At 40.8% G+C, this 22,855-nt stretch overlaps 5 protein-coding genes across 5 annotated transcripts; all 5 read left to right on the top strand.

Moving 5' to 3' along the window:
* Positions 1-240: 240 nt before the first annotated feature.
* LOC111639209 lies at positions 241-1,501 on the top strand. The gene has a single exon (XM_023385008.1). It carries the CDS (start codon positions 299-301, stop codon positions 1,499-1,501), a length of 1,203 nt encoding a protein of 400 aa, XP_023240776.1. The 5' UTR covers positions 241-298.
* Positions 1,502-8,129: 6,628 nt separating this feature from the next.
* Positions 8,130-10,713, top strand: LOC111639208. Its single transcript, XM_023385006.1, has one exon. It carries the CDS (start codon positions 8,130-8,132, stop codon positions 10,476-10,478), a length of 2,349 nt encoding a protein of 782 aa, XP_023240774.1. The 3' UTR covers positions 10,479-10,713.
* A 961-nt stretch (positions 10,714-11,674) lies between these two features.
* LOC111639207 lies at positions 11,675-12,832 on the top strand. The gene has a single exon (XM_023385005.1). It carries the CDS (start codon positions 11,675-11,677, stop codon positions 12,830-12,832), a length of 1,158 nt encoding a protein of 385 aa, XP_023240773.1.
* Positions 12,833-16,727: 3,895 nt separating this feature from the next.
* Positions 16,728-17,606, top strand: LOC111639206. The gene has a single exon (XM_023385004.1). The coding sequence runs from the start codon at positions 16,728-16,730 to the stop codon at positions 17,604-17,606; it is 879 nt and encodes a 292-aa protein (XP_023240772.1).
* Positions 17,607-19,209: 1,603 nt separating this feature from the next.
* LOC111639211 lies at positions 19,210-21,387 on the top strand. Its single transcript, XM_023385009.1, has one exon. The coding sequence runs from the start codon at positions 19,543-19,545 to the stop codon at positions 21,238-21,240; it is 1,698 nt and encodes a 565-aa protein (XP_023240777.1). The 5' UTR covers positions 19,210-19,542; the 3' UTR covers positions 21,241-21,387.
* Positions 21,388-22,855: the final 1,468 nt, after the last annotated feature.

Raw genomic sequence — 22,855 nt, 5'->3', positions numbered from 1 at the left:
TCATTGATCTGGTAAACACGTATTTTAAAAGAACTAGTGTCAATTAATTAATTCTACTAGCAATGGATTATCTATTAAATTGGAACACAAGCACTGTCCATTATATTGTTAGTCACTAAGGTACATTGTGACGGCATTTTGTTGATGTGTATTTACTCTTTTTCAAATTGTTTTGTTTATATATATACTTAATGTAACTTCTGAAACCAATGTAAAATTGTAAAATTATGTAAATATGTAAACTACCTCAGTGGTGCCTAGCGGAACTGAGGGCTGTAAAAATAAAGATACTTAGTAAATGAAAAAAAAAAATGTCCCTATCTACTGCGGCACCTGGGGTTGGTCCACTAAGAAAGTGCATACGAAGAGAAAACTGATTTCTTCACAGAGACGGGCACTGTTACTAATTACTAAATCTTTCCGTACTGTTAGCAATCGGTGTCTCCAGGTGCTCGCTAGAAGACCACCGATAGACTTGGAAATCGCTCAAAAAGAAAAGTATCAGCAAATTAAATGGGGCAGCACCATTAACATCTCTAACGACACTATTCACCATGAGGACATAGAATGGACCTTCCCATTCAATGAAACTCTTTTTCCAATCGGACAGATAACCAACACTAAGATGGACAATGACGACACCAGTATTAACATCTATACTGACGGATCAAGAATAAATAACTCAGTTGGCTGTGGTCTTGTAATATATGAGAACACTACTGAACTCTCATACCAGACTTACCGCCTTGATGATAAATGCACGGTGTTCCAGGCAGAACTCTTTGCCATTTGGAAAGCCGTCGAGCACATTAATAGGAACTACGATAATATCACTGCCACCATCCATACCGATTCCCTTTCGGCCTACAGGCTCATTAATAGCCCAAAATTACACCCGCTGGCTGAATACATCAGGAATGCGCTGCGGATGTCTTCGTGCAAAATCCAAATTACATGGGTCAGAGCCCATCAGGGGGTGGTTGGCAATGAGAGGGCCGACTCTCTTGCCAAAACTGCCACTACAATGGATAAGAACCAGATAGCCTACAGGAAAATAAGCCAACGAACCCTTCGCAGCATGCTTTGGTCTGACACTGTACAACACTGGCAATCCGACTGGGATCAAATCATGCAGCATGTCACCCATAACTTTATCCCTGACTTACAGCAGTACCTTGCTATAAGGTGGTACACCCCTGACTTCTATGTCAATCAAATTTTAACCGGACATGGGAAATTTGCTAATTACCTTGCGAGGTTTGCAAATGGCAACACTGATGTATGCCCCGTGTGCAACGTCAGGGATGGTCCAGAACACTACCTGTACAACTGCATAATTTTTGAAAGAGAAAGATTCGAGTTTAGTCTTCTACTAGACCACTTCAACATACCCTGGCCGTGTAAGCATCCCGACATCTGGTTAAACAAAGAAATCTACAAAGCCTTCAAAAACTTTGCCAAAAGGATCTACAGTGTAAACTATAACACCATCCACAGCTAATCGTCTCTCCGGCACCATGGTGCCTCTTCCTGCAGTACTTCTACACGCGAACTATGTGTGGCGTCCCTTTCGGACGTTTAAATATGCATTTTTTATATTTTGTACACTACACGCGAACTGTGTGTGGCGTCCTTTTCGGACGTTTTATGTAGGTTTACCCTATATTTTCTTGCTCACTCTTAGAATCTTTTGTACAAACTCTTCAATTGTAGTTATTGTTCATTGTAATCATACCTATTGTTTTCAAGCCCTGGTAATGCTTCTTGCGGGGCCAGGGCATGTACTTTAGTACCAATAAAATACATTGACTGACTGACTGACTGTCCCTATCTACTGGGCAGGACGCCCCAATTTGTTTCGTTACGCTTTTGAAAGTTATTGTGTGTTTTTTAGGCTTTTGCCCCGAGACTACACTCTTTCTTTTTGTGCGTGATAACGATTCCGGGGAAGCAGTAACTGTACCTCCTCGTGGTCCTGCCCGCCAGTAGCCCCTTCTTGGGGTGAAGCTAAATCAGTTACTGCGCTTGTAATATAGGGTACAGTCCTTTTGAGGACTATGGCCGAACGGCCGACGATGGTCGACGGAGAAGACGAGTTGTCGACTCAAGGATTGGATCTTTCCCTCCAGGACGAGAGGGTTGCTATCGCGGAAGGATTACGCGATGAAATTGAGAAATATATGCAAGATAACAATACGTGTAAAATGAAGCCGAAGCATGCGGCATATATTTGTTGAAAAATTGATAAAATAATTGATCTTATGAGGAACATAGAGGTTGACCCAATGCAAGCAGCGATGAAGTCAATAAATGAAAAATTAAATAAAGTTCTTAGTAATGCACAGGTGATTAAAACACCAAGCTATGCACAGGTAACGGCAACAACTACAAGAACAAGTAGACCAAAAGAAATTATTCTGGTGGAGCCCCTTCATGAGGGCGAGGATCCAGAAAAGACAAAAGAACAAATAAAACGACAAGTAAACCCGAAACAAATCGGCGTAGGAATACAGGCCGTAAGAAAATTACGTAAAGGAGGAATAGCTATAGAGGTGAATACTAGTGAGGAAAAAATAAGATTACAACGAGAGATTGTAGAAAAAACAGGCTTGAAGACTAGGGAGCCAATGAGGAGAAAACCGAGACTAGTTATATATGGTGTGGATAAAAATGTTATAAAAGAAGAAGTAATAGATTGCTTATTTGAACAAAACAATATTGTTAATAGCGATATAACATTAGAGGAATTTACAAGAGAAGTAGAGTTAAAGTTTAAGTACGGTAATAGAAACGGAGCTACGGTGAACTGGGTGGTGGAGGTGAGTCCAAGAATGAGACAGATATTAATGTCCAAGAGGAAAATAAACTTGGGATGGTCAAAATGTGGAGTTGACGATTATATAAACGTCACGCAGTGTTATAAGTGTTGCAGAATAGGTCATATTGCGAAGAGCTGCACAGAGAAGGATGTTGTGTGCAGTCAGTGTGGAAGAAATCATAAATTCAGTGAGTGCCCTAATAAAGAAACAGCAGAATGCTGTAACTGTAAGCGGGAGAAATTGAAAGATATACGGCACAATGCTTGTGACAAAAAATGCCCTATTATACAAAAGGTTAGGCGGATGATAATCGCCAAAACAGACTATGGCGAGAAATAATAAAGGGATGATTGAAAAGATAAAGGTATTACAGTTTAATGTACAGAGATCGATTGGGGCAACTTCAGCAATGTGTAAAGCTCTGGAATATACGGATATTGCGATTGTGCAAGAGCCGTACTGTGTGAGAGGAGCACCTGGCTGCCTTAGAACCTCCTATAGAACGATTTTTGATAGTCGTACTCATCCAAAGGCGATGATAATAGTTAATAACCAAGATATACCTGTACTCCATCATGCTAAATATAGTAATAGTAGTATGGTGTGTATTGAAATCGGTTGTGGAGAAAGCAGTATTGTTATTGTAAGTGTATATAGTCCTATTACTGAAGAGTTAGGACCAGTGCTTAATGACTTAGATTGCGTAGTTACAAAATTTAGTAACAGAGGATTAATAGTGGGTGGAGATCTGAATGCCTACTCTGAGTTGTGGGGTGATCCGGGCAATGATGAACGAGCGGATCTTCTGTTGAATTTTGTGAGTTCTAAAGGACTTTTTATTTTGAATGATCCAACTTCTCTCCCTACTTTTGATGCTCCCATTGGAAGAAGCTGGATTGATATTACGTTGTGTAATGGAAGAGTACTGAACTTAGTTCGGAACTGGGATGTGGTATCAAGTAATAGATTAAGTGATCATAATTACGTTTTCATGGAGGTGGGACAATGTGAATGGATGAAAGAAGAGAAAGTAGCACGCTTTGCGGTCAATAGAGCAAACTGGGAGCGCTTTGATGAGGAGATGAGGGAGGTGATGATAGAAATAAAGTTGAACAATGTAAAGAGTAGGAAGGAAGTGGAGGAAATAATAATGAACTTCCAAGAAGAGTTAATTAGGGTGTGTAACCTTACGATCCCTATGAAGAAGAGATGTAAAAGAATGGTCCCATGGTGGACGCAGCAATTAAATGAAATGAGAAAAATGAATAATAGGCTAAGGCGGAGAGCACAAAGAGCAAGAAACGAACAGGAACGGATAAGAAAAAGAGTTGAATATTTGGATCATTGCAGGGCTTATAAACAAGAAATTAAGGAAAGTAAATTAAAGTCCTGGAGGGAATTTTGTAGCCAATGTTCCTCAAAGCCATGGAGCTATGTTTATAAGATGTGTGCAGGCAAATTAAAGAGACCGCAGTTTTATACAACGATTAGTGATAGTGATATCACTACAGACAGCTATGAAGGGACAATTGGCGCTTTTATTGAAGGGTTTTTCCCTATGGATGATCCAGGTACTGATACAGATATGCAATGCCAAGTTAGAATGGAAATTAATAAACCTTATACAGGTGTTCAAGACCCTGATTTTACAATTGAAGAAGTAGGGTACACTATTGAGAGACTGAGGCCTGGCAAAGCGCCGGGACATGACGGTGTGGTTGCGGACATCGTCCAAAAGATTTGGAGTATTAATAAGTGTTTTATGACGGATCTTTATAACCTGTGTTTGAGATTTGGAGTTTTTCCGGAAGTTTGGAAACGAGCAAGTCTTGTGGTGATTCCAAAAGGAGAGTATGTGGAGAGAGGACTTATTAAAAGTTTTCGTCCAATTAGTTTGTTGCCGTTATTAGGAAAGGTGTTGGACTATTTGGTCAGTCAAAGGATTTTACAAAGATTGGTAAAGAGTAATTATTTAAGTCCCAAGCAATTCGGATTTATGCCGGATAGAGCCACTGAGGACGTGATCTGTAAGGTGGTAGAAGCTATAAATGATATATTAAAGAATAATAAGTATTGTTGTGGATTGAGTCTAGATATTCAGGGAGCGTTTGATCACGCGTGGTGGCCTATGATTTTGCAAACTCTGAGGAAGGCTGAGTGCCCGACAAATGTGTATGAACTTGTTAAAGATTATCTCAGGGAGAGAAAGGTGATTCATGTAGCTGGAGGAACTATTATACAAAAGGCCCTAACAAGAGGGTGTCCGCAGGGGTCTAACTCTGGGCCCCTGTTTTGGAATGTGTTGTATGACAATTTTTTGAAGGTAGAAAAGGGAGAGGGGGTCTTAGAGTTCGCTTATGCGGACGACACCATCATTCTCTTCGGTGCCAATTCGAGAAGGGAAATTGAGAAGAGAGGAACTGGACTTTTAACAACAGTTGTGGATATAGGGATGGAGCTGAAGCTCCAGTTTAATCCCAGTAAAACAAAGGCAATTATTTTTGCACAAGGTAACACACCGGATCTTATGAAACGAACACCAGTTATAAAAATGGGTAATCAAAGTATAAAGTTGGAAAGTGAGATTATGTATCTTGGAGTGGTTCTTGACAATCGAATGACCTGGCTGCCACATGTTTTGGCAATCAGAACTAAGTGTACAAATCTATTTAATGCGTTGGCCAGAGTGGCCAGAAGGAATTGGGGGCTGAATGAAGAAGCTGTGATAACAATTTATGAAGGAGCGTTTGTACCGAAAATGACTTATGCAGCTGCGGCATGGAGTTATGCAGCAAAGAAAGGTTGCATTATTAAACATTTGAGATGTGCCCAACGAATGGCCTTGCTACGTGTCACTAAAGCATTTAGAACAGCCTCTACTGAGGCGCTAATGGTGGTTTCTGGTATTCCGCCGATAGATCTGGTATTAAAAGAAAGGACAAGAACTTTTTACTATAGAAAGGGCCTTCAGGCACATATGGAAGATGGAGATACAACATATCAAATATGTGAACTTAGACCGATAAATCTGGAGCTTCCAATGACTTATGAAAGGAAGAGTGTTGACATTGCAAAAGAAGAAGAAGAAGGAGAGTATAATATTTTTACTGATGGTTCGAAACTCGAAGGAAGGGTGGGGTCATCCTTTGTGGTTTATGAGAATGAGACTGAGATATGTCATGAAAATTATAGATTAAGGGACTGTTGCTCAGTTCATCAGGCAGAGATGTTTGCTATTATGAAAGCAGTTGAGTGGGTAGCCCTGACTCGAAGTACAAACAATATTGTGATTCATACTGATAGCAGAAGTGCTATTCAGACATTAATGCAGTTCAGAGATATAAGTCCTATAGCGTTGGAGGCGAAGAAGTTAGTAAGGAGATATAATTTGAACATGAAATTTAAATGGGTGAAAGCCCACGTTGGGATAATAGGAAACGAGAGGGCAGATGCCCTTGCAAAAGAGGCTACTGAGATGAATATAATATCATATGATAAAGCTCCAATTACATATATTAAAAGGCAGTTAAGACAAGAAACGGTAACAGAGTGGCAAGATCAATGGACCTACTCAGAAAAGGGTAGGTTCACGTTTTGGCTGCTGCCAAGTATACAGGAAAGGCTCTCAGAACTTGCATGGCTACCGAAAGGATATTTGATTACACAAATTTTGACAAATCATTGTAGTACAAAGCATTACCTTAAAAGAATAGGTAAAACGAATGACTCTATGTGTGTGTGTGGTGGAGGAGAACAAACGCTAGAACACTTGATTAACGAATGTCTTAAGTATGAACAGGAACAAATGCAGCTTCGGCTGTTTTCTGCCGATATTTATGGCATGCCAACTTTAGATTTATATCAGTTAATCAGGAATTCAACATTATTGCAGGAGATTAAGTCTCTCCTGCGAAAAGTTTTGTATTAGCTGGAGACGAGTTGATCCCAGCTGCGACTAGGGTCGCGTTATAGGGCAAAAAAGCTACTATGATCTGTATATATTGTTATTATTTATTTTTGTTGTTAGTTAAATAGTTTATGTTAAAAGTAATAAGGTTTAAAGTTAACGTTTCCCCTGTGGTGCTAGATGCGGGGCAGGGGTGCTTTCTGATCCCCGCGAGGGGAAGTGATGAATATTAATGAAAAAAAAATAAAATAATGTCCCTATCTACTTAGAGTGGACTTGTCCAGCAAGCTTGTGAGAGTGATCAAATCGAGCTCCTCAATATTCGATGTTTTCCATGGGATAATTTGTTCGCAGAAGGATTATTTGTGTGAATTCAAATTCTACTGAGTGCCCTGGATCCGGTGATACCAAATTTGGCCCAGTGGATTAAAAATTTTTGGCAAGGCAGAGGTGTTTAATATCCAGGATTACGGATCGATTTTCTGGACTATACGGGATCGTTTTTCCGAAAGTTATGACGGATCAAGGAACACCATCAATGTGTGAGTAACACCCTAAAATTTTATCCATTTCGGCCCAGCCGTTTTCGTGATAATTGACTTTCGTGTTTCAACTTCTCAGGCCCGCATCGGGCTTCCGGTTTGCCATCTTTTAAAAATTTATGTTTTATCGGATTACAGACTGTCTTATCTTCCTTTGGTGTGATTTTTATGTTTATATCTATTTTAGTTTTTAAGATATTGTAATATTAATTTTCATCATTGCTTCTCACTGGACGACTTGGGTCAATGACCTGTGTTGTAACGGCTTCCAACGGACTTTATAACGGCTCGTTCGAACAACAGACAGTTTGACGCCGATTGTTTACGGAAATCATCTTCACTTCCTGCTTTTGAATTCGTGTATTTATTAACGTGTATTTTTAAAGCTTGAATTTAAGCTATTTGTTATTTTATTTTATTTATCTTTTACTTTATTTTTTGTGTTTGACCAGGGGTTTTGGCTACGAGTTTTTTGTTTATTACCTCTGGAATATTGGTTATTATATAATATCATTTTCATGTATTTATATTACTTATAACTTGATTACTTTAATATTAGCTTTTAGTTCATTTCTTTTACTGTTATTGGTTTGACATACCAGTTTATTGTTTGTTATGGCTAATGACAGTTTACAGGATGACATTATTCTTTCTTCAGCCCTACTGGGCGACAACATGTACTCAGAATTTAGACAAAAGGCCTATGAGGTCCTGGGTGACTTAAAATGCTATTTGATTGAAAATAGTGGTTCCCGCATGGGAACAAAAGAACACTTCTCCTACATAATGGAATAAGGGCAAAGGATTATCGACATATTCGATAGTGGGGTGGCTAGTCAACAGTTTTTGGTGCTGCAAAGTATGATTTCAAAGCTTGCACCACAGGAAACAATACAGGAGATTAATGATACCTCCCACAAACTAAAAGCCGAATTAATTGAAATCAAGGAGACATTGAAGACACTTCCCGTACAGGGGCATTATCAAGATGAATATACAAACCAAAGAATGGCTTCATTGGAGAACCTTATGAGTAATGCGGCTACACGGAGTGATGTCGATCTGACATTACGCGCTACGAAAAAGCTGGAGGAGGAGATGTGTGAGATCAAACAAGTATGTAAGAATATCAGTAATACGGCATGTCAGACAGAAATGAAACCCTTGTATAGTGATATAGCTAAAAAGGGAATGGGTAACCCCAGATATCCAAACACAATTCGTAGCACGCTCCTTGTCTACCCAAAAGATAATAACAATGGATCTGATNATAAACATCAGTTTGGCTTTCGCAAAGGAACTGACACAACGGATGCCATCACCTCAATGATTACTAAGGTTAATGAGCTTCTTACTACTCACCCATATGTGCTTGGCATAAGTTTGGATATTGCGGGGGCATTTAATTCGGCCTGGTGGCCAATTATTCTTTATAGGATTAAGCAGAGTAATTGCCCAGCTTATTTATATAATCTCATAAGGGAGTACCTTTCTGACAGAACATCTACCCTTTGTGTGGGCTCATTGTCATTTACTCGCAAGAATACACGTGGTTGCCCGCAGGGCTCAGTTTTGGGGCCATTCTTGTGGAATTTGTTATTTGATGATTTTCTAAAGGTGAATTTTGGTAATGACTGGACTGCAGCCTATGCAGACGACGCAATGCTGTTGGTGGCGGCCTACTCAAGAGCCGATATAGAATTAAAGGCCAATTCTATCCTGACTAAAGTTAAGGCTTGGGGTGACATGAACAAATTAAGATTTAATACAAATAAGACTAAGGCCGTTATTTTCTCCAGGCCAAGAGCGCAACACCTTTATAAACGTGTACCCACTATACGCATGGATGGTGGTAGGGTGGAAGTGGTTACTTCGCTTAAATACTTGGGAGTGATTATTCACCATAAGCTTTGCTGGATTGAACACACATACTATATCTGTGATAAAACCAATAAATTATTCAATGCATTATCAAAAGTAGCTAAATCAAAATGGGGGTTGTGCCCTGAGATTATGAGCATTATTTATGACACAGTCTTTTTACCAATTATCAGTTATGCTGTCCCAGCTTGGGAGAATGCATTGGGCAAAACGCATATTAATAGGAAACTGTTGGGAGCACAAAGGAGGGCCCTACTGCGAATCTGTAGATCCTATTCTACAGCACCCACCACATCCTTACAGGTTATTGCTGGAAAGATGCCGGTGACCGTATACTTAGAGATGGTGACACAGCGTTGGAAAATGAGGAAGCATCAGAATATTTCTGTTAGTGGTGCGACCTATGACAACATAGAAAATGTGAATAAGTGTACCCCCTGTGTTCCACCTAATAGTTGGCCTCTTATTAAGGAACAGCCTTGGCAGGATCAGATTTACAGTGTTTTTACCGATGGATCACGGAATAATAATGGCGTTGAATGTGCATATGTAGTTTACAAGGGTAACGAAGAAATCTACAATTCCACTGATAAATTAGGGAACAATTGCTCCGCATTCCAAGCCGAGTTGTGGGCTATTCGTCAGGCCATTGGATGGTGTAACAGGGATATAAGTGGTGCCAATGTAAATCTGTTTTCGGATTCAAGATCTGCTATACAGGCAATACACAACTATCAATGGAGACATCCTATTATTTACGATATCCTTTGTGAATTAACCAAAAATATAAATAAGTATTCCATAGTCTGGGTAAGAGGGCACAGTGGCTTGCTGGGAAACGAACGTGCTGATGAACTGGCTCGCGCTGCTTCTGTCTCTAATAGTAACCTGTCCTACACTGCGATTCCGCATAGTTACATTATATCCTGTCTGAAAGATAAAGCTATCCATACATGGCAAGATTCTTGGAACTTGCAAAACAGCAGTATTACTAAAGATTTCTTTCCTGTGGTATGTTCTGACTCTAATCTCCCAATACTGCACAATATCACTCAATTTTACACGGGACATGGTAGATTCATGAGCTATCTTTTTAGGATTAATAAGTCTACTGAGCAAAATTGCGAGGTGTGCTGTGTTCAGGACGGTGCTAAGCATTATTTGCTTCACTGTCCGATGCTAGAAGATAAAAGAAGCGCTTTGGTCTCCTTGCTGCCACCAAATAGGCATTTACCTGATAGTATACATCTATTACTGAGGGACAACAATCTCTTCATGGCTTTCAAGGACTTGGTAAGCGCATACTTTAACAGGACTACGATTATTTAAACTGTGTTGTTTCACTTTTTGTTTGGTAATATATGGAAGTTGGACCTTCATGAATCATATTTTAGTCAAGAAGAACTGCTAATGAAGACCTGCGTGGAATTAATGTTTGTGTCCAGCGATACTTGTTATTAACAATTTGACTTTCATTGTGATTTTTGCCCTTATATACACATGATAATATTCTTTTCATTGTTCGTATTTTATTCTTCTGTCGCGGTTAGTTGCAACTAATTACTGTCTGTGATGTGACATTGAGTTCATGGTTTTTTTTTTTTTTTTCTTTTTTTTGGGATTGTACATTGTACATTGTACTTTTACACTCTTTCTCTGCTCTGTAAACATTGGCAATGCTGCTTATGTATTATATGATCAGAAATTTAATTGTCACGGTAACTACTTGTATTTACGGTTTCTTAAGTACTTAAATATGTACAGTCATTTGTGGTGGTATTGTTGAAAGGCTCAACTATGTACATAACTGTACACAAACGTTGTACATATGTTTCTTATTTTGTTCTTCATTTTACCCAACGATTTTAGACATCAATGTATAAAATGTAACAAATCTTAGTTTTCCACTCCAGAGATGCCATGCGGTTCTGGAGCATGCATAAATAAAGACATTAAAAAGTGAAAAAAGTGAAAAAGTGTCCCTATCTACTCTCCTCTAAATGGGGGTCCATTGCTTGTGCCCAAACTCGCAATGGCCCCAACTCGTACGTACCAGCCTTGTCGTGGCAGAGGGGCTCAGTACCCAGGGGAAATGCTGTAATGGTATTTGTCCTGGGAAAGCTAATGGTACGGCGGGGGATTCAGGTGTAGGTTGGTGTTTTGTCCCGCGGTGTAGGCTTGGTTCGAGACTTCCGGGGGAAAGGGTTGAGGGCAATCCCCGAGGGTACAGGATAAAAACTGGGGGTGGTGCACCTGGGGCGCCCCATAGTTAGGGGCCCGGTGGAGCCTAGCCAGCATCCATTGGCCGCCCTGATCAGGGGGCAAATAATCTCGCGCTCTGTCGGAGTGCGGAGTGGCGCCCCGTTCAGGTCCCTTCGGCAGAGCGCGGGGCCTATCCCGAGGCCACGGGGGTTGCCCTTGGCTCCTTTCTTAGGCTCTGGGGCTGGACCGGGTGTGTGCCGTGGGGCGGGGGTTGGGCTGCATCTGGGTCTGGGGGGATTTTTGGGGTTTATTAAACTAAAAATATGAATAGTGCCAATAAAATAAAACGATTACAAGTACCAGGGGTGCGGGGGGAATTACCTGATTCCCAAACTAAATTGAAAAGACGTAGTAAGAGTGTAGAAGTTGAGGGAGAAGATAATTTTAGTATAATGGATCATGTAGGACAAATTATTAAGGATTTGAATAGTTTATGTTCGCAAAAGGACCAGCGATTTAGTAAGCCAGTAATCAAGACTTTAAATGGTTTATTTAATGAGATGAAGGGGTATGTCTATAGATTAGTACTTGAAAATGAAAATTTAAAAGGTAAATTAAGTACAGTAGGAGAAGAGTTAAATGATAGAACGTTAGCTATAGATACATATGCTAGTAAGTTGAAGAGCAAGATAGAGGTGAGGGAAGAAATTGGTAAGGCAAATAATGTGGTATTAGTTAGAGGTTCTAATAATGAGAGTAGTGATACCATCAAACAAAAATTTTTGGCTAGTATAGACCCACATAAGGATTTAGTACGTATAGATGGAATTCGTAAAATGAAAGAAGGTGGAATAGTAGTTACTTTAGCATCAGACGGAGATAAGGTAAGAGTGTTGGAACATAAGGAGATTAGTAATGCCAAACTACAAGTGCAAAGTCCTGTTAAATGGCGACCAAGAATGTTGTTGGTAGATGTACCTAGGGTTTTAGAAGATGATGATCTGTTGAAGGTTATTTTGGCATTGAATTTGGATTTGTTGTATGGAAGTAAGGATGTTGATTTAGAGTATTTGAAACAAGATTTTAGATTGTTATATCGAGTGGGAAAACGTAGAGAATTATTAGTGAATTGGGTTGTGGAGGTTTTTTCTCCAGAATTACAGAAGAGAATTTTAAATATCTCTAAAATTTATGTGGATTATCGTAGTTGCCCAATTAGGGATTTTTATGAAATTACACGATGTTATAAGTGTCAGATGTATGGACATATAGCTCGTAATTGCAGACAACTGAAGGAGGTATGCTATAAGTGTGGTAAGGAAGGGCACCGGGGACGAGATTGTGAAGGAGACGTCCAGATTAAGTTATGTATACCTTGTAAAAAATTAGGGAGGCCTCATAGTCATAATTCTGGTTATAAAGATTGTTATGCATATCAGGTCATGATCTCACGATACAAACGTTTTATAGATTATGGGTAAGGATTATTTTCGAGATTATATTAGGATACATCAATTAAATATGCAAAGAAAAGCTTTGGTTCCGGGTGAATTAGCTATAATCCAAAAGAACATGGACGTCGATATATTACTTCTACAGGAGCCCTATGTTGTTAAGGGGGGGATTGTGGGTTTTAGTTCTAGATATCGGATCTTACGGAGTTTATTGCAAACTCCGTGGGCATCCATTATTATTTTAAATAGTGCATTATCTGTTTTATATATGGATCATTTGTCCTCAGCCACTTGTGTAGTGGCACAAGTGCTCCATGAGGATTTTTCATTTTATGTTGCCAGCATTTATTTCTCCCCTCATGATGACATAGAAGAGTCGTTAGTGGAATTAGAGAATGTTATGGTGAACTTAAAAAGGAGAAATGTTGTTATAGGTTTAGATTCCAATGCTAAGTCCCCCTTGTGGGGTTCGGAGCAATTGGATAGTAGGGGTGAAAGTTTAATGATGGTTTTGGTTAAGTGGGATTTTGTTGTTATCAATGATCAAAATATAGTTCCAACATTCTCGTCTACTAGTGGTAGCTCTTTTATAGACATAGTTTTGGTATCGAAGAATATAGTGCAAAATATATCTGATTGTGTTGTAAGCAAAGATAGAATTACTAGTGATCATGCTTTAATTTCGTATAAACTTAGTACAGGGACGCTTCATAATTATCGGGTAATTGTGTATAGACATAGGAATATTAATTGGAATAGATTTCGTCAAATGGTTAAAAAGTATATGGAAAACCATAAGGTAATTTTATTAGAGGATAAGAAAGATGTAATATTATTATGTGATGTAATTCAAAGGGCATTACAATATGCAATTCGTAGGGAATTAGAGGTTAAAGAAATTAAATCGACAACTCCTGTATGGCGGAATAATGAGATAGATAATTTGCGTAGGGAAGTTATTAGAAGTAGGAGGCAATTTCAACGTGAAAGAGATTTGGTTTTAAAAGATATAAAGCTTCAAATTTATAGGAATAGAAATAGATTATATAAAAAACGTGTTCGGGAGATTAAGTTAGTTAGTTGGCGTAATTTTGTTAATGGGATTACTATTAGGAATATATGGGGTACTCCATATAAAGTGGTTTTTGAAAAAATTCCATGTAGACAGATTATAAGTTCTATAAGAGTTGATGGAGGATATAGTCTAGATTGGAGTACGGCTGTTCAGGAGATAATTAATAAATTATTTCCTAACGATAATTGTGATTTGGATTCAGAACAGCAAAAAATAGTACGAGAGGAGAATAATGTGTATAAAAATAACAAAGTTACTGATAGTTTTACTATGAGGGAATTATTGAAAGTTTTACAGCAATCAAAAGGTAGGAAAGCACCTGGAAAGGACAGGGTTACGTATGAGGTTATTAAGCAGTCATTCTCAATTATTGGGATAGATTTACTACGGTTATATAATGCGTGTTTGCAATTTGGGATATTTCCTGGTGTTTGGAAAGAGGGTAAATTGGTGATTGTTTTAAAAGGAAAGAATCGTGATAGATCTAATCCTAGGTCTTATAGACCTATTTGTTTGTTGGGGATGTTAGGTAAATTATTTGAGCGTTTGCTTAAAAATAGGTTACATCTGTTAATGGTTAATGATGTAGATAAAGATCAGTATGGCTTTGTTAAAGGCAGGTCGACGGTTGACGCGATTTGTCGTCTGCGTGAGATGGTCAGGGAGTCGACTTGTAAGTATGTTTTGCCTATCTTTGTAGATGTGTCTGGGGCTTTCGATAATATCTGGTGGCCTGAAGTTCTTCGGTCCTTACGTATAGCAGGGTGTCCATATGATATGTATACTGTTATTAAAGATTATTTTAGTTTTCGAAAGGTTTTTTATGTAGAGGGAACAATGAGTGAATTTAAATGGGTTAATAGAGGTTGTCCTCAGGGGTCTGTTTTGGGACCTGAAATGTGGAAATATGTTTTTAATGGTATATTGGTAAAGTTAAGGAGTATTGGGGTCAGTTTCGTTGCCTATGCTGATGATCTGGTCTTGTTGCTTGAGGGAGACTCATGGAGGAATCTTGAGATGGTAGGGCAGAGAGTTTTGGATACTTTGGGCGATTGGTTATTTGATATTAAGCTTACTATTGCACCGGAAAAAACGGTGATGGTATTGCTGAAGGGTTACCTCAGCCCGGATCGCCCCCCAGCTTAAAAATGCGGGGCACTCCCGTCAAGATGGAAAGGACGGTCCACTACCTGGGGGTTACCCTGGGGGTGGGCACGCGCCTTGTCCCACATGTAGACGGGGTTTGTAGAAAAGCCATTGTTCAGTTTGGTAAAGTTCAGGGGCTTACAGGCGTAGAGTGGGGGCTTAGGCTCACATCTTTGCGGTACCTGTATACAGCCATCTTTGTGCCTATTGTCACTTACGCGGCTGGTGTGTGGGGCGACGTGCTGGGGGCCCTTCAAGTTAGGAGACTGGAGCAAGCACAACGTATTGTGCTTATTATGATGTCTAGAGCGTATCGAACTGTGTCCACTCCTGCCCTACAAATGCTTTTGGGCTTGCTGCCATTGGACCTTGAGGTAAAATATGCTTATTTTAGGTATTTGCTTAGTAAAAATAGGTCCTTTGATGTGGGCTCCCTCCGGTTTCGGCCAGAACAAGTGGTGTATAATAGGAAATATATGTTAAATAGAATTAGAAATGAGTTAAATATCATTTGGAATGATAGATGGGTAAATGAGAATCGTGGCAGGGTAACGTTTAATTTTTTCCCTTCTGTGCGGCAGAGGCTGAGAGCTGTTTGGGTTATTCCAGATTATTATGTGTCTCAGATACTTACTGGGCATGGTGATTTCCGTAAGAAACTATTTTCTTTCGGGTTGGTTATGGATGATTGTTGTGAGTGTGGGTTGGAAGACTCTCTGGACCATTTTCTTTTCGACTGCCCTTTGTTAGCTGAGTTACGAAGTCAGATTGAACCTTTAATTAAAAATAGGAATTATGGGGATTTAGTTAAAAATGTATTGTATGGCAAAGTTTTCCCTGTTTTAAAATCTATGTTAAAATTGAGAATGAAAAGGCAATTATTATATATTTAAGATTCTTTTATGTTTTTACTTTTTAAATAGTTATGCTGTATATAATTATACTTCTACACTTTATGCGGGGTTTTTCTTATATTAATTTTAGTGGTTTTATTATTGGGATTTATTGTGTTTAGATAATTTTAGTTTTAGAGTTTATTTTATAATTATTTTGTCTAGTTGTATAGTAAGTTATTAGGATAGATGTTATATAGAAAGTTAGCTGTTAGATTGGTTAATGTTCCACTGATAAACCTTTATAAGGTAGGTGCAGTGGAAGAGAATGTTGGACTTCTTGGGACGATTGTCCCTATCTACTGGGGCCAAGACCCTAAGCGATTGTGAGCGACTATTTTGAGTATATTAAAGCGATTTTGTGTTCTATACACGAGTGTTCTAAGTGTCATCGACACTTTCTTCTTTTGTCGAACTCACGCTTCTTGTCTCCAGCTGCACACCTTCTCGTGGTGGCCCTGTTTCCCCGTCTTTGGGGGTACTAAGTGCAGCTGCATAAAAGGCAGTTTTCACTGCCAACTTTACCTATTTCTTATCCTAACTACTTCCTTCTTCTTTCCTCTCCTCCTTACTTCCCCTGGTAGGATGGATGGAGATGAGGATGAGGGACCCATCACCGCGGACGGTGACCCGATGATGGTGGGTATGGAAAAGCTCCTGCAGATCAGGGGCTCCCTTGTCAATTACATGGAATCCATCCCGAACTCGAAATTCGGGACTAAGATCCATTCTGGTGCTGTCCTCGACTTCTTTGACGAGGTAGTGAATATATTTAAGGAAGTCTGCAAACCGAGAGAACAGACAAAAGATGGATCGTCTAATAGAAAATAGCAAGACGGCTCGTCATACACCGACCTACGCAGAACAAGTCGCCAAACCTACGCAGAACAAGTCGCCAAACCTATGCCGAACCAAGGCTCTCACCAGACAGGGTGCAGTCATCCTCGTCAAAAGTAAAGATGGTAGTGCCGATGCCGAAAGCATCAAAAACAAAATCAGAGGTGAACTTGACCCTAAGGCCTTAAAAATAGGCATTACAAGAGTACGTAAAATTCGTAATAAAACAGTCCTTATCGAGATAGAACGGAAAAGGGACGCTGAGCAAACTATTATCAATGAATTAAATAAGATAGAAAACATTACTGCAAGGACCCCAAAGAAGTCTTTGCCTAAGGTGGCCATCTATGGTATCCCATCAAACCTAAGTAAGGAAGTTATCATAAACACGATATTTGATCAAAATGACAATATATCTGCCCATTACGATAACAATAAAGAGAACTACGTTAAAGAAATAACGGCAAAGTTTAAGTGGGGGAAAAACCCTAACACCCACCACTGGGTTTTTGAAGTCACCCCAGGGCTAAAGAGAATCCTGATAATGCAGAAAAAACTAAATATAGACTGGGTCAGGTGCAGCGTGGAGGAGCACTTCAGCATTATTCAGTGCTACCGCTGCTGCCGTTACGGGCATTTTGCAAGGGAGTGCAAGAGCGAAAGGGCCTTTTGCAACCACTGCGGAGGTGACCACCGCTATAGTGAATGCAAAAATAAGGGCACTTCCCCGAGCTGCATTAATTGCATCTGCAGCAAAGCGGCTAATTTCGCTCATAAGGCCAACCACAATTCCTGCACTGAGCGGATGAAAGTTATCAAAAACATAACAGCCAAAACCTATCATGGTTAATAGTGGCCACATGGATCATGGTAGCAATAACAACGATAACAACCGCCTTAATATTGTTCAAGTAAACCTGGGGAGGGAGATTGCTGCGGTCTCCCAGCTGGTGGCCAACACCACAAGCGGGGCTGACGTCCTCCTCATCCAGGAGCCTTACCAGTGCAGGGATGCGGCCTATGGGTGGCCTATTCGCATGAAGCAATTCTATCATTGCCCGGCCAGGCCCCCCTGGTCCATGATCAAGATCCTCAACACTAACTTGAATGGTTTACTGCTTACAAACTTTAGTAATGAGCACCAGACCTTTATCGAAATCAACACTAATGACGGCCCTTGGGTGCTGGGCTCAATTTATGTCCCCATGGAAGCAGACATGGACGAAGCCCTACTAAACGTAGAGGCGCTCCTCAATATTTATAAGACAACTCACAACATGCTCATCGGGGGTGACGTGAATGCGCACTCATACCTTTGGTATGAGGATGATACCGATGATAGGGACAAACTTTTCGAATGCTTTATTAATGAGAAGGATATGTTCATATTAAATGAGCCTGGCAACCTTCCCACGTTCGAATCTAGTAACGGCTCTTCGAACATCGATATTACAATCTGTAACAGCACCGCTCTCAGGATGGTCAAGGGGTGGGAAGTCCGGGCAGACGCCACCCTCTCCGACCACCGCTATATTTGCTATCACCTCACCGGCACACAAGAGGCACAGAACATCAACAAGTTCAATCTTAAAAGGGCTAACTGGGGTGGCATTATCAGCAGCCTCAAGAACTTCACTTTTGACAACATTGGGAACAAGTACCTAGCCACTGAAACACTGAATAAGTTTATCAATACCCTTATGGAAGCACATGAAAGACACATTCCGAAGTATAACGAGAGAGAACGCATTGTTAAATGGTGGAACAGTGAGCTTCAACAGCACAAGAGCAGGTTAACTGCCAAAAGGAGAAGGTATCAAAAGTGCACCGATGCTGCCCAGAAGACAGTATGGCGTACTAGCTACCTGGTGGAGCAGAAGCAATACAAAGAGCACATTAAGACTGTCAAACGGGAGAGCTGGAAGAGCTTTTGTACGGAGTGCTCCAAAAACCCATGGGGTATTCTGTATAAGCTCGGCACACGGAAGCTCAAGAACAGGCTCCAACTAAATAATATCAAGAACAGTAATGGTGAACATGCCTCTAATACCAAAGAGAGTTTAAACACTCTCATTAATGAGTTCTTTAAGGTTGATGATACGGGCACCGATGGGCCCAGACACATACAGGTGCGAAGGGAGTTAACATACACCTCTACAGGTGTGGACCATCCTACTTTTACCAATGGAGAAATCGATTGGGCCTTGGGGAGGACCCGTAAAGGGAAAGCCCCCGGCCACGATGGGATCAAGGTAGAATTTATCCAAGGTCTTCACAGCAGGCTCCCCAACCTGCTCATGAACCTCCTTAACTGCTGCCTAAACCATGGCATATTCCCAGCTCAGTGGAAAATTGCCAGGGTGATCCCTATTTACAAAGGGAACATGAAGCCGGTAGACGAGGCCACGAGCTATAGGCCTATCTGCCTCCTCCCATCTCTGGGCAAGCTCCTTGATAAATTAGTTACGAAAAGGATCACAGAGTGGATTAACAGCACCAAGCCACTAGACAGCACTCAATACGGATTCAGAGAAGGCTGTAGTGCTGAAGATGCGATCCATAGGGTCGTGAGTGAGCTAACAGCAGACCGACGAAACAACGCCTAGACAATAGCTATTAGTCTGGACATTCAAGGGGCATTTGACAATGCCTAGTGGCCCCTTTTACTGTCCAACCTCGAGAGGCGGCATTGCCCGAAGAACTTATATCATCTCATTCTAGATTACTTCACTAACAGGAAGGCTACCCTATCCTACGGGGACCTTTCTGTCAATAAGACTGTTACCATGGGGTGCCCACAGGGTTCCTGCTCCGGGCCACTTTTCTGGAGCCTGATTCCTGATGACTTACTTACCCAAGACTTTATGAAAGCGGCTCATACGACTGCATATGCAGACGACATTATTATAATTTTAACTGCCAAGAACAGGAAGCAACTCGAATCCAATGCGAATAAAATTCTTAAAAAGATACAATATTGGGGAGCTGATAACAAATTAAAATTTAACCCAAGCAAGACCAATGGTATTGTCCTCACGGGGTATAGTGTGGAGAAGAGAGCCCCCACTATCCATATTGATGGCACCCCAATAAAAATCAATAACACCATGAAGTATCTGGGGATTGTTATAGACGATAAATTAAGCTGGACCCCTCAGGCGGAGTACCTAAGGGACAAGGTTAACACCCTCTTTGCGTGGTGTGCAAAGGTGGCTAAGAGGGACTGGGGCCTCTCGGGCGAGTCCCTTAAGCTTGTGTACACGGGAGCCGTCCTCCCCATGGTTACTTATGGGGCGGCCGCCTGGGGACACACAGTCCAGCATGTTCATATCCAGCGAAAGCTGCTATCTATACAGAGGAAGGTCCTGCTCCGGATCACGCGAGCTTATAGGACCACCTCAAACGATGCCCTGCATGTCCTGGCAGGTGTCCTCCCGCTCGACCTAGCTGTCCAGCAAAGGAAGGACTTTTACTTTCTGAAGGTGCACCACCGTACGCCGGAGTATCTCCCTGATATTCCACTGGTGGAGAGCCCGGTTCATGTCAATAACAGGCTATGTATCAGGGAAATCCCCATTATTAGGGTTACCAAGTATAATGCCAAGTATAAGAAGAATATCTATACTGACGGCTCCAAGAGTTCTAACGGTGTTGGCGCTGCCTTCACCTATTTCTACAACGGCAAAGAGACCTATCATCAGAAGTGGAGGCTGGGGGACAGTTGTTCAAATTACCAGGCGGAGCTCCTAGCCATCCACAAAGCCGTCCATTGGTGCCACAAGGTGCATCACAAGAGCACTCTCAACATCAACACTGATAGCCAATCGGCACTCTCAGCAATACAGGACAAAAACAATACTGACTCTCTAGTCCAAAATATCTGGAAGGAGCTAAACCTCGGAAGGAATAATAATGTGATCAATTTCAGCTGGGTTAGAGCACACTGCGGGACCACAGGTAACGAACGTGCGGATAATCTAGCCAAAGAAGCAAGTGCCCAGTGCACGACCGTCGCATACAAGAAAACGCCGAGGAATAATGTTAAACACAGAATCAAGGTGCATTATATCACTCAATGGCAAGAGCGCTGGCGCCACTCTACCCGGGGGCGCGGCCTCTACTCCTTTATCCCGGACATACATCAGAGAATGAAGAATAAACACTTAGTGATTAACCACCACACCACTACTTTCTTCAGTTACCACGATGACTTTAATGCCTACCTCTTTAAGTATGGCCACTCATGGTCCAACCTCTGCGCTGTGTGCGGCAAAGTCGAGGACCCGGACCACGCTATATACGACTGTATCCTGTTCGAAAGAGAGAGATTGGAACTTAGAACTATCACTGAAGAGGAAGGCTTACAATGGCCAACGACGAAACCTTCTATGATGTGTAACAAGAACCTCTACAGGACTTTATATGAACTGATTAAGAACTACAGCAAGTACAAAACGAACTATAGCAACCTTACAACTGTGTAAAGCGTCAGACACGACCATCAACAAGCAGCAAAGTACTCCGGAAATGCGGAGATTGTAGTATATGTCGCGATTTATTATATATGTGTATTTTCTAGTTTACTATTTTGTTTATTATTGTTTTATGTAACCATCCCTATGAAGCCGATGCGGTATAGGGATTAATCAAAAGGGAACTGCCAACCGAGAAGGGACATAATTGCCCAACACGGAAGGCCTAGTTCCGACAATTGAAAAAAAAAAAAAAAAAAATTGTCCCTATCTACTGTTCCAGCTAGCTGCAGGCTGTGTGCATATCAAGCTCCCGGATAACTCGAGTTTTCGGTGGTTTTTCTTTGTGTTGGTGCGGTTTTTTTAGTGGATTCTGGTAGAACTAGTTGTTCTGCCTCTGCCGACGTTTGTTACACCTTCGAGGACCCATTATTTTTGGAGATATCGTCCTTAGAAATCAATAACTTTTCGACCGGTTTTCCGGACTTTCTGTATCCGGTTTTCCGGAAAATGCAACGGATTCCTTTCCGGAGTAGCCTGGTGAGTACACCCTCCAAATTTGGTTAAGTTAGGACCACTGGTTTTTCGGCAATCGAGCTTTTTCTTCGAAACTTTGCCGGCCCGCATCGGGCTCACTAACTGTCATCGGGATTTTTCTTTGGTGTCATCAGGAAGAGGACGTTTCTTCTGACTGTCTGCAAACATTTGAAGACAATATCTACAGTACTTTTTAAATTACAGCAATATATAATTATTAAACTTTTCATCACTGAGGAAGGTCAACAAACTCTAAGTGTAACGGCTTTTCTAACGGTCGCCGAGTACGTCATCGAATAACTGAATGAAATCAACGTACTTCTGGCAGCTGCTCGCTACTATCAACTAGTAACTTTGCATCAACATCAACGATGGATCTGTTTTGTGACAATTAACTTGTTTTCAGAATAACTTTGTATTGTGTGTATTATGTGTTGGTTGTAAGTAGGTTAAATAGATTTAAGTAGATTAATTAATTTTATTTCTATCTCTCTTCTCTCTGAACTGCTAGGTGATAACCTATCAGTGCAGAGGTTTTTTGGAACCTAGGTTCCCACTTTACACTGACACTCTTCAGCTTAAGGGCTAGGTATACAACATTTACACAAAGGTTGTAATTTTGTGTGTTTATGCTTTCTGGAAACATGGATGAATCTATTATTGATTTGTTTCTGAAAAATGCCTTCAGGATTGTGGATGAGACCAAAGGTTATTGTGCAGACGGCTCAAACAGACGATTGAGCTCTGCACAAAATATCAGATTTGTTGAGGAACAGATGAATAGAATTATTGACCTTGCAATAAAAAGCATTAAGGGAGATCACATTTCCCTAGAGAAAGAAAGTGAGGAGACCAACGCGATGGGTAATACTCCTGGCTCATCAAGGACAATACAGGGATGGAAAGGATCGCAATTGCAGAACAGTGATATCTTCTGCACTGGTAACACACCACCAATGCCTATACTGCATCCTCCTAGAACCATTACCACACCTCACAGCAGTCTGGAGGAAATTTCTGAAAAGCTCGAGACAATATTGGAAGGAAAGCTTTCCATGGTTGTTGAGGAAATCAACAAACTTTTCTCCCT

This window comes from Centruroides sculpturatus, unplaced genomic scaffold, assembly GCF_000671375.1.
Source record: "Centruroides sculpturatus isolate CEXI.00-Female unplaced genomic scaffold, Cexi_2.0 scaffold1284, whole genome shotgun sequence".
NCBI classification, from domain to species: Eukaryota; Metazoa; Arthropoda; class Arachnida; order Scorpiones; family Buthidae; genus Centruroides; species Centruroides sculpturatus.
The sequence above is the reverse complement of the archived record's forward strand: the minus strand, read 5'-3'. Positions and strand labels throughout refer to the sequence as shown.

Excerpts from the sequence above, each read along its gene's own strand:
- LOC111639206 (XM_023385004.1), top strand. The coding sequence starts at position 16,728 with ATGGATCGTCTAATAGAAAATAGCAAGACGGCTCGTCATACACCGACC.
- LOC111639209 (XM_023385008.1), top strand. The coding sequence starts at position 299 with ATGAAAAAAAAAAATGTCCCTATCTACTGCGGCACCTGGGGTTGGTCC.
- LOC111639211 (XM_023385009.1), top strand. The coding sequence starts at position 19,543 with ATGGGGTGCCCACAGGGTTCCTGCTCCGGGCCACTTTTCTGGAGCCTG.
- LOC111639207 (XM_023385005.1), top strand. The coding sequence starts at position 11,675 with ATGAATAGTGCCAATAAAATAAAACGATTACAAGTACCAGGGGTGCGG.